At 27.1% G+C, this 12,500-nt stretch overlaps 1 protein-coding gene across 3 annotated transcripts in view; it reads left to right on the forward strand.

Annotated features, from left to right (window-relative positions):
• Positions 1-12,500, forward strand: part of LOC100197392 (D-ribitol-5-phosphate cytidylyltransferase) — a 71,546-nt gene that overhangs the window by 48,231 nt on the left and 10,815 nt on the right. For all 3 annotated transcript variants that reach the window (XM_065810639.1, XM_065810638.1, XM_065810637.1), the window contains exons 4-5: positions 12,219-12,299; positions 12,481-12,500. The exon at positions 12,481-12,500 is cut by the window's right edge and continues 60 nt beyond it. In XM_065810639.1, the coding sequence (XP_065666711.1) occupies positions 12,219-12,299; positions 12,481-12,500 (101 nt within the window). The remainder of the gene's footprint in view (positions 1-12,218; positions 12,300-12,480) is intronic.

Genomic DNA, 12,500 nt, shown 5'->3' on the forward strand with positions numbered 1-12,500 from the left:
CATAGCTATCTATTATTACATCAAAACTTTCACTATTAAATTTCTTAATCATGTGTTATTGTTGTTATAAAGGAGAGATTTTTTTTTTATGTAGCAGTTAGTTGTCTGTTATAAAAGTTGTTTTGCCAAGAAAACAACTTTATTAAATTATTAGGTAGATATTGATGAGTAAATACACTATTAGGTAGATATTGATGAGTAAATACACTATTAGTAGATATAGATTAGTAATTATAGCATAAAAAAAATTTTTTTTTCATTTTTCTAAATATGCTGTGGGAATTAAAGCGATCCCAAACTCCCAACATGTTGTGTTTATATTTAAGATAATGTTGACAAAAAAAGGTTTGAACCAAGTTTTTTTTATTAAAAATAAATAATAAATGCGTACTGAGAAAAACTAATCTTGTTGTTTTAGCCAAAGCTTGCCTTCTCCATTTTACTCAAAAGTTCAGAGTCTTTAAATTATACATTGCAATCTACAGACTTCGGCGATTTCTTTGAAGTGCGTTTAATTCATAAAAGTTTTAGTAATTGGCGTCATGGTAGACTTTTGACAAATGAAACTCTGGAAAAATTTTTATTTATTTTTATTCATACATTTTTTCATTATTTGTTAAGTTATTTATTTTCTACTTTTAACATTTAAAAAGATATTAAAAATCTTAAATATTTTATGCTGGTTTGTTGCTATAAATTGTTATTGCGCCATATTTAATGTTAACAAATGATGAATATTTAATATCTCAATCAAGATTCTAATAAAAAATTGTTTTATATTAATTACCCGTATAAAATTAGTAACAGCATTTTTATTTTGTTAAACAATATTTCGTCTGAATTTGCTTTGGTTGAAGTTTGGTAAGTCAAACAAAAAAACTTAGAATAATCATGTCAAAATATATTTTAATGACAGGGGTTCAAAAGTCTTTTTATAACAAATAAAGGTAAAAAATAAATAACTAAATAAAAAGTTCAACATTAAGTATCTTTTTTTTATTATATTGCAACTGTAAAAATTAAAATATTAACTTGAACTAAATTTACTTATTATTTAGAACAACTAAGCAATAAATAAAAAACCCATAAAATTATGCGATATTGTGTTGTTTGATTATAGTTGTTGTTTATGTTGTTTATGTTGATTTTTTCATCAATATCAAAATAGTCCCAGATTGGACTGTTAGTTGCTTTGCTCATTGTTGATTTATTTCTAATTTAATTTTATCTCTGAGTTTAATTCTATGTTAGGAAAGTTTTTGTTTCATTGCGTGCTCTTTTTATAAAAGAGTAGAACAAAAGAGAAAAGTTTCATGTAAAAGTTTCATGTAAAAGTTTCATGTAAAAGTTTCACGTAAAAGTTTCATGTAAAAGTTTCATGTAAAAGTTTCACTAAACTTTGAATGAATAAGATTTGTATAGAATTTTTTTTTTGCGTCACTCTTCATTTCTTTAGATGAGAGAAATAAAAGTTTAATTGTAACTTTTCTTTGAATAAATGGGAATTGGAAAAGAAAATTGCTTGAAAACTTGTATTTGTCAATTTTATTAGTTTTTTAATTTTCCATATTAATATGACACATAAATTGGGAAATACCAAATATAATATGTTTTTTAACGCGTGTTACAACGTTTTGACAATTTAAATTACCATCTATATTGAATTATTGCCATTAATTAATGTGTTAATTATTGCTTTAATTAATAATAATTTGCCTGTATTTTTATTTAATGTTAATTGTATAAGACGGGTAAAAATATACGTACTTCATGTTTTCAATTTGATGGTTATAAAATATTCAACAGTAAACTCATAATCAAAATTTATAATGCCGACTTGTGCTGTTATTGGTTGTACTTGTAATGCAAAACCAGGATCTCACAAATCATTTCACGAATTTTCATATCTGATACAACTGTCAACTGTATTGTTTAGTGTATTCTTGTACTTTTTTTTCCATAACTTTAACAAGTTCTAATTGGTATGCAGTTGCCGACATTTTCAAAGTTTCGTTATCAAAAATCAAATGCAAAATATAATTTCCTTTTTATCCATATCCAATTTAGCAAATTTAGCAATTTAAATTAAATCAGCGTAATCAAAATTTTTTTATAATAAAAAAATTTAACAGTTCATCAAATATCTCTAATTAAAACTGTCAGTTAATAAAAGTAATTGTTAATAAATACTTTTTTTTGACGAGAAAACAAAACTACCATAGCGTAAAAATGACCAGAGAAGTTAGAAAATAGTTCCCATTGTTTAAATGAAAATTAGTAAGATTCAGATAATACTGCACTCTCTTGCACAAAAACAAGAGACTGTATATATAACATTCTATATAATGTAAAATATTCGTGTGTAAATCAAATAATTGGTAAGTAAAGCTATAATATTTGTTTTAATTTAAAAACAAGAGGAATATAAGTAAGATAAATAAATCTAAAAATTATTAAGATATCTGTAAAAAATAAGTTGCTCCTATAAAATAAAAATAATTTATTATTTTTATTTTTTACAAAATATTTTTTGCAATGCTTAGAAAAATAATACAAATAAATTCGTTTTGCTGTATGTTAAAAAAATACTACAACGTACTTATTTAATTAAAGTAGAAAAATGCAGCTTTGTTTAATTACATTTTTCATTGTCAAAAGTCTACCGTGACGTCAAATACTAAGACTTTTATGAATTAAATGCACTTCATAGGAATTGCCAAAGTCTGTAGATTGCAACATATAATTTAAAGACTCTGAGTTTTTGAGTAAAATAGAGAAGGCGAGCTTCAGCTAAAACAACAAGATTAGTTTTTCTCGGTATGTATTCATTATTTATTTTTAATCAAAAAAACTTGGTTCAACCCCTTTTTTTTCAACATTATCTTTAATATGAACACAAATGTGTTGGGAGTTTGGGATCCCTTTAAAGTCAATATTTTAAAGTTTTAAGGGTTTAAAAAATGTTAGGATAGTGTAAACCTAAATCCATGAAAAGTAAATGTGTCTGTGTGTGTGTCTATATATATATATATATATATATATTTATATATATATATATATATATATATATATATATATATATATACACACACACACATATATATATATATATATATATATATATATATATATATATATATATATATACACACATATATAAATATATATACATATATATTAGGTATATGACAAAGAAACTTTTTTCAAAATTTTAATTTTCCTGATGTTGCATTTTGATGAACTTTTCCCAATAGATCACTGTTTTGAGGTTTATTTCATTGGATCACAAAAAAACCTCCCGCACCTAGTACCTCACTATTTTAAACTTTTTCGATTTTTCACTTGATTTTGTTCCCAGTTCTTACTTCCTTATGCTTGACTTGATTTTTAAAACTGTAAATATATAGTATTGTATATTGAATAGTTGTTCGTATCATTCAAACAATTTTTGTTTATTTGCAGTATTAATTTGCAAGATCTGCTGTTTAGTGCTTCTTTTTGAAAATATGTCCTTTAAAAGTAAAAAGTCAAAATCAGCAGTGGAAGCAGCTGGTGAAATGTGGACACAAAATTTAAAATCAAGCACGAAGCGCTGTCCTAATATACCACAGGTAAAACAGGATATGAGCGACAAATTGTGTAAAATGCCTTCCAACAGAGATATCGTTGAAAGATTCTTGGGACTCTTTGATGAATTGATTGGATGACATGATCGACTAACAAAAATATCCGAGGAATTGATGAATCTTTGGCAGAAGTTTAATTTTCCTGTTCTTTCCAAACAACAAGTGTCTGCTAATGTTGACAAACTTATCACATCATTTGAGAAACACAGAAAGCGACCAAATGCAGTATTTGAAGAAAATCTTGCTCATCTGTTTGATATAACAAAACCAGATGGAAATTGGCTTTGTAGTGAGGACAAACAACTGTACAAAGTACATATTGAATCAGATGGCAGGGTGGGATATATAACTATGAAAGTGGCTCCTATGTCAACAATCCATCCATCAAAAAGGACCAAAAGCACATCAGAACCCTCAACAAACCAAGCAGTTATCTCCGTACCACTTTCCTGCGATAGTGAGGATTCTGAGGAAGGAGGCAGCAGTAGTGACTCAGAGGCAGTTCCAGGAGAATCTCCCAGAAAGCGTGCAACACGCCAGTCAACTAAGTCTGCTGCCAAACTAGTGTCTAGTCACTCTTTGTCAACCAGAAAAACGTCACGGGTGCTTCAAAGTCTGGCTGAGGATGGAGTTTGTGTCCCAACACCATCACAGTCTGGAGACTGGCGTCGAACAATCAGAGATGCAGAACAAGTTAAGAACCGCCACATGGAACTGATCTCTGAAGAGAAATTTTCTTTGCATTTTGATGGTAAGAAAATTGACAAGACTGAGTACCAAGTTCTGTGCTTGAAAAATGACAAAAGAACATTAAAACTTGGCATTTTGGTTTGTGACAGTGGATCCTCTGCAAACATATATAAAGCACTACAGGACCTACTTGATGATTACAATGCATGTAAATACTGGTGGCAAGAATGGAGTTGTAGCCAAGCTTCAGAAAACATTTCGAGACAAGGGATTCGATGAACCTCAATACATCGGCTGCCAACACCACATTCTTGATCTTGTTCTATGACATGTGTTGGATTTCTTTTTTCCTATACAGTCACAGTCGCCTAACATTAACTACAAATTTATTGATGAGATTATGGAGCATGAAGATGATTTAAAAAATGCCTACAAGGGCACAGCAGTGGTAGCAGAGTATGAGAACCTTGGCTGGAGAGTTGACTTTAAATTTCTTTTTCAGCTTTGTGAAGCATACAAGTTTTACAAAAATGAGGCAAAATGGCCTCGTATCAAATGGCACAAGCTGCCATCACTGCACAGTGCCAGGTGGAACTCAAGAGGCATTTTTGCGCTTATTTCATTTTTCATTCTTCCAAACTGGCAAGAACTGCTGAGGATAACTTGCGATTTTGTTGCAACTACATGGTCGCGGGCCTGGTTTTCAAACCAGCACTATGCAGAGGTGGCTTATGAAGACCTGCTGTCAGCAATATCCCAACTTTAGTGTTCCAAAGCTGTGAAATACTTCTCTACCCACTGGAAGAAGGAACCATCAGTGCTTAATGTGCCTCGATCCAACATAGTAGCCGAGAGAGCTGTAAAGTTGATGGAGGACATTCGTTCTTCGTGCAGAACAAACAAATATCTTAACTGTAAATTTATTAATACTAATACACAAATCTGAAAGATTATTAACATCACTACAAATGCTGTAGGACAGTGTAGGTACTCATTCTTATGTATTTCTCATGTGTATTGTATATAAAGCTGACATATTATAATTAATAGCCTTTGGGCCTCTATGTGTTGTATGGTTAAATATGAAACTGTCTTAGGTGCAGGAAGTTTTTTCAAGGTATGATTTACAGGCAAAAGTTCATCATTTAGAACCCCAGGCTAATTGATTTAAAATTTATCATATACCTAATGCGATGGCATAATGCGATGATGCTTTATTCGGCCAAATCAAGCAATTGCTATCTGAATGATATTTTTGAAGAAATAGAGTCAATATTTTCTTCAAACATTGATTTTGGTATACTTCTTGATTAATAGCCAAACCACTTGGCTTAAACAATGGCTTGGAAATTCCCCTCTCAGATATGGCAATATACAGCATCACTTTCTGCTCAAACTTGTGTTTATATTTATATTTTACTTTTGTAGGTGTTGTAGAACTTTTATCTGCATAATATCAATCATTTCCTAGAACTTGCGTTTTGGAGAGGGGGAAGTAACTTTCGTCATCTAAAATAAAACATTTTCCGAAGTAATTTCAGATCATCCAGCAGCGTTGAGGTTTCACGGTTGATATTTGTTGCTCAGTGTATTCCGGTGCTCTTGTTTTTTTTAGGCAGGCTTGTTTTTTCAATGATTTGCAGATATAAGACTGTGTACATGTGAACTTTTCTGCAACATTTCGTTGACTTATTGAATCATTGTTGTTAAAAGCACTGTGAAGCAAACAAAGTCCCTTTTTGTTCATTATTTTAGCTGGTCTTCCACTACCACTTTTACGATTGGTTGTTAAGGATGCCAAAATACTGTAAATAGTTGAAACTGGAACATTTTTGGTTTTAAAATGGTTCACAGTAAACTTTTTTCTGAGATTTTTCGTGCATTTGATAGAACTTTATAATGCGCTTGCGTAGTACATCTTGTTTTGATTGCATTTTAAACACAACTGAATTAGCTGATGCAAAATAAAACATAATAAGTTGTAAACAGAGAGAGTATAGTTTGATATAGGAGTACTTTTCTTTTGAATTTTGCAGTTTGATTTCAGAGGGTTAGAATTATTCTCATTTTTTATGTATATATATATAACAAAATATATAGGCCTTTCTAGATCTATAACTAAAAATGAAAAAGGTACTAAGTTCATTTTTGTAAAAACTGAGTTATGCCCCTTGTCCAATCCCAATCAGTTTTTTTCAATGTTTTCTGCTAACCAATCAGGCGAAAGTTTACATTTTATGTTTACTTCTGGACAAGGTGGCCGACATTGATGCTAGTTTTACTGATATAGGTCCCCACCTTAAATTTCTATTATCAGTTGTGAATGACATATCTGCACCTTAATTTCCAGATTTAAAAAACATTTTCTTGAATGTTTTTATAAAAAAAAATACAAATCTCCTTGTTAGTCTATTATTTATATAATTATTTTTACACATTTTTTGTTTTGGTTATTTTTATATATATGATAATGGATCCAATATGAAAGGTAAGATGTTTAGAAATTATGAAGTTTTTTTCACAAATTCAAGCTATTTATAATTTTTTCTCTGCGACTACAAAGCGTTGGCAAATTTTTGAATCAAAATGTTGCTAATTAACAGGAAAGTCATTAAGTACTACCAGATGGGAAAGTCATGTGAATGCTGTTCGTGCTCTAAAATTGGGATTAAAAGAAATTTATTGTGCATTGAAAGAAGTTGTTAACATTGGAAAAGATTCTATTACTAGATTAACTGCTGAGTCATTTGCATCAAAATTTGGCAGTTTTGAATTCATATGTGGTGTTATGGATTGGCACGATGTATTAATTGAATTTAATTGTACTAGCAAACTATTACAATCTCAAACTGCAGATGTGAAGACTGCAGTAAATACATTTAAAAAAACTATCAATTTTTTTGTTACTAAACGCACTAAAGATTCTTACAAAATATATTTTTCAAAAGCCAAAATTCTAGCTAATGATGCAAATTTGACTGACGAATTCAGTTCTATTTCACGTGAAAGAGCAAGAAAAAGAAAAAGATTTTTCGAAAATGAACCTTTTGAAGAAGATGGTGATATACAACCAAACCAAAAATCTAAAAAGCAGTTTTTTGATGTTCTCTTTAAAATAGCTAAAGAATTGATAAATGAACGATTTGAAAGCTTTTCAAGTACAATAGAACCGTTCGAGTTTTTGTATGGTATTAAAGATTGATAAAATAGGAGAAGAAGACATAATTAATAAATGCAGATTACCGGAAAAAGTATTCACTCATGGTGAATCAAAAGATGTGTATTCAGACGATTTGTTTTTGGAACTCAATTTGTTATCACGGAAATTATATGGGAAAAAATCACCGGAATCTGTGCTTAAATGGACCTATAATAGTCAGCTTGAAGAACTCTTTTCTAATGTTTGTATTTCCCTACAAATATTATTAACACTACCAGTATTAGTAAGTACAGGGTAACATAGATTTTCCAAATTAAAATTAATAAAAAACTATTTACGATTAAAAATAGGCCAGGAATGTTTAAATGGTTTATCAATAATTTTCATTGAAAACAAAATTGCTGAATCTGTAGATATTGATGCTTTAGGATTAAATATTGCAAAATCTAAAGTTAGACGTGTTCTGTTTTCTAACTAAAAATATGTTTAAATCAATAAAATTGTTAAGAAAGTTATTTTATTTGTAGTATGTATTGTTTTATAATTAAAAAAAAAAAAATATTTTCTCGAACAAGCTAATGCTTCCGAGCTCGCTTGGTATTTAAATTTAAAAGGCGCCTAGTTTATTCTCGTACACATAAAATATGTTTCATGAGCCGGCTCTGTATATATATATATATGCATATATATGTATATATATATATATATGTATATATATATTTATATATGTATATATATATATATATATATATATATATATATATATATATATATATATATATATATATATATATATATGTTAGGGTGTCCTAAAAAACAACATTTTTGAAAAATATATGCAGAGACCCCCTTAATGTGTTCTATCTAATACAAAAACACTAGATTTAAAATTTTTTTGAATAAAAAATATTTTAAGGGGTCCCTCAAGACCCTCGAATATTTAATGAGTCCCTAATATTTTCAAAAAAAAAGTTCTTTAAAAGTATGTCAACCTGGTACTCAAATGAAGCAAAATTATATAAAAATTTCAAAAATAATATTTAATTTGGAAAAATTTTAACTTATTTATCAAAATTGTCATAATAATACATAAAAAATGCATTTTTTTGTTTTTTGTTAAAAAACGTAATTTTTCATGTAATGAAACCAAAAATAACAATTCTATATTTGAAATCTTATATTATTTTTGAAATTTTTATATAATTTCGCTTCATTTGAGTACCAAGTTGACATTTTTGAAAAATTTTTTTTTTGAAATTATTAGGGACCCATTAAATATTCAAGGGTCTTGAGGGACCCCTTAAAATATTTTTTACTCAAAAAAATTTTAAATCTAGTGTTTTTGTATTAGATAGAACACATAAGGGGGTCTCTGCATATATTTTTCAAAAATGTTGTTTTTTGGGACACCCTAATATATGTATATATAAATATATATAAATATATATATATATATATATATATATATATATATATATATATATATATATATATATATATATATATATATATATATATATATAAAACTGCATAAACATTTATACATTCTTAAATATATTTTTTTTATTCAAAATTCATGTTATATTTTGTATATATATGCATATATATACAAAATATATGATCAATGTGATCATCATAATCATCATTATTATCATCATCATCAACAACAGTATAAAAGAGCAAAGCTAAAGCCTGATAATGATGTTCATCATTATGATCATCATCATAATTATAATGATAATGATTGTCATCATCATGATCATCATCATCATCAGGTCTAGCCTTCCTCTTTTATGCTGTTTTTCTAATATAAACAATCTAGAGCATTTTTTTTCTTAACTAAAGCTCATTCATTCAATATGTAAGGCACTCTCTTCAAGTTTTCTTACTTCTACCACTATCATTTTCTACTGAGGCTGCAACCTCTCTACATGCTGATACCTAAATTTCTTTATCCTTTTCTAACAAACATTGTTTAAGATCTGTCTAAGATTATGCCTCCTATTCTTATCTTGCTTGAGTCACACCACACATCGATCTGATCATCTTTTCTTTCTGCAAATACTACACCATATAAATAATAAAGTTTATATAACAATGAAAGGATATTGTATGCCAGCATCTAAATAAATAGCAAACGTATATGTTTATATCCATAATATATATCCCTAAAGTTCATCTTGGAAGCTTTTATTCCTTCTGGAATAAAAGTTTGGAAGCTTTTATTACTTCTCTTCAAGTCAAGTCTCATTCTTTTCCGCATTTTTCACCATCTTGAGCAGTTGCTTTATTAAACATTAATCATTTTTTTTATCTCAATTACAATAACATCTCTCCTAAGAAAAAATGTTCTTTTATTATTGCTAGAAGCCAATGTAAAAATGTCCTGTCTGATGTTAAGCTCTGTTATTCTCATTTTACTAAATCTTGTATCTTATCTCAGATGTTAGGTTCTAAAGACTTTTGATTAGTCTTCAACAATGTCATTAACTAAAGTAAGTCTAACATTTAATCTTTAATTCATGATCTGATCTTTTTACTTCTCCCCAGAATAAAGCAGAGTTGTTTGCAAAGAAGTCTTACTCTTATTTGACTCTTGAATATAATGACCATAATCTTCCTGATAGTTAAAAATTTAAACCATTGTTAAACATCAAAATCACTCTGGCTTTCAATGCTAAAGTTAATTCTCTATTAAACACTTCTACAGTTTGTGTTCTCCAGAACTCTCTTCAATTTTTCTCTGGAAAAACTTTGACCTCTCCAACTATCCTACAATTAGTCTTCACTTTGCTATTAGTTTCTTTATATAAAGGTTTTGAGGTTATTAAATTACTTCTTTCTAACTGCAACAGTAAAGTTATTCTTGAAGGCCTACCCTCCACCTACCCTCTACCTAGGCCTACCCTCTTCTTTATTTCAAGTAACTTTAAGAGTACCACAAGGTTCTATCTTTGTTCCTGTATTATTGCTTATCTGCAATAACGATCTTTATAAAATCTAAAGTGGCTCTATTTGCTTATGACTCAACTTTATACTCTTGTCATGACTAAAAACCTTCACTTTTTAATTGCTTAGAAAAGCAGCCAATTTTAAATCTGATCTCTCTTCTGTAACAGCCCAAGGCTTGCAGTGGCTTGTGGATTCAAATTCTGGACTTAAAATCCACAATTTTTGTTCGCAGCAAAACTCATTTATTTACTACAATAAAATATTGCAATATTGTTGGGATTCCTATATTGATGAATAACGACCCTCCTCCTCTCAGATAAAGAGAGTTTTTCCCTTCATGCTAAAAAAACTATTATTAATCCAGTTTTTTTGCTTGAACATCAAAAAAACCTTATAACTCTTTCCCATCTTCATGTTTCCCTTTTTTATATAACTTACAATTTTTCAAGTCTTAAGTTATACATTTTCTAGTATTTTAACTTATTCTCTATTTTAAAGTAACTCATAACTTAATAGTGGTTGCTTAACTTAATAGTGGTTGCTTAACTTAATAGTGGTTGCTTGCAATCTTGTTGGAAATGAATTAGAGTTTAAAAATATGTAAATGTATGTTAGTATTTAATAAATTCTAAATGTAAGCATAAAACTATAATATATTAAGTATTTTAAATTTTTTTCTAGCCTTGGCTATCAACCCCTGCTAAATCTTATAATTTTGCCGGGGCTGGGGTTGGGTTTGCAAAAAGTCTCATTTTTAGCCGGGGCCGGGGCCCCGGTCACTTACTAATGTATACAGGGTGCTGAAAAAGTTCCCGTACAAAAGTATGATTTAAAAAATTTATCTGTATGGTGTTTTCTTTCAATATATACTGTGTTTTTAGTATTCCTTTGTATTTTTTAGTATATATATATATATATATATATATATATATATATATATATATATATATATATATATATATATATATATATATATATATATATATATATATATATATATATGCACATTTATCTGTGTGTATATATATATATATATATATATATATATATATATATATATATATATAAATATATATATATATATATATATATATATATAAATTTAGATATAGATATATATATATAAATTTAGATATAGATATATATATATATACATATAAATTTATATTTATATATATACATATAAATTTATATATATATATATATATATATATATATATATAAATTTAGATATATATATATATATATATATATATACATATAAATTTATATTTATATATATACATATAAATTTATATATATATATATATATATATATATATAGATATATATATACATATAAATTTATATATATATGCATTTATAAATTATATGCATATATATATATACATATATATAATTTTATATATATATATATATTTATATACATATATATATATATATATATATATACATATATATATATATATATATATATATATATATATATATATATATATATATATATATATATATATATATATATATATATATATAAATTTAGATATATATATACATATAAATTTATTTTTATATATATACATATAAATTTATATATATATACATATAAATTTATATATATATGCATTTATAAATTATATGCATATATATATACATATATATAATTTTATATATATATATATATATTTATATACATATATATATATATATGCATTTATATATACATATACATATATGTATTTATGTATGCATCCTCCTCCTTATTCATATGAAAAGTTATAACAATTTAGGTAATTATACACGATGCAGTTCGTCCATTTATTGAAGAAGATTTTCTGATCCAACTTGTTAACGAAGCTCAACTTTATAAAGTAGTAGTTATTGAGATTTTTATGAAATTCAAAAAAAGAAATTCAAAAAGTTTTTCTTGAGTTTTGTTTATTCTCATGAAATTGAGAAATTTCTCATTTTTTTCATAGTTTTATGAATTTGCAAAGTTCTTATTTTGCTTTTTTGTGGTATTTTCATAAAGTTATAATGTCATTTTTTAAGGCAAGTGGTTCTGTACGACC

The sequence above is a fragment of the Hydra vulgaris genome, chromosome 11, assembly GCF_038396675.1.
Source record: "Hydra vulgaris chromosome 11, alternate assembly HydraT2T_AEP".
Taxonomy (NCBI): domain Eukaryota; kingdom Metazoa; phylum Cnidaria; class Hydrozoa; order Anthoathecata; family Hydridae; genus Hydra; species Hydra vulgaris.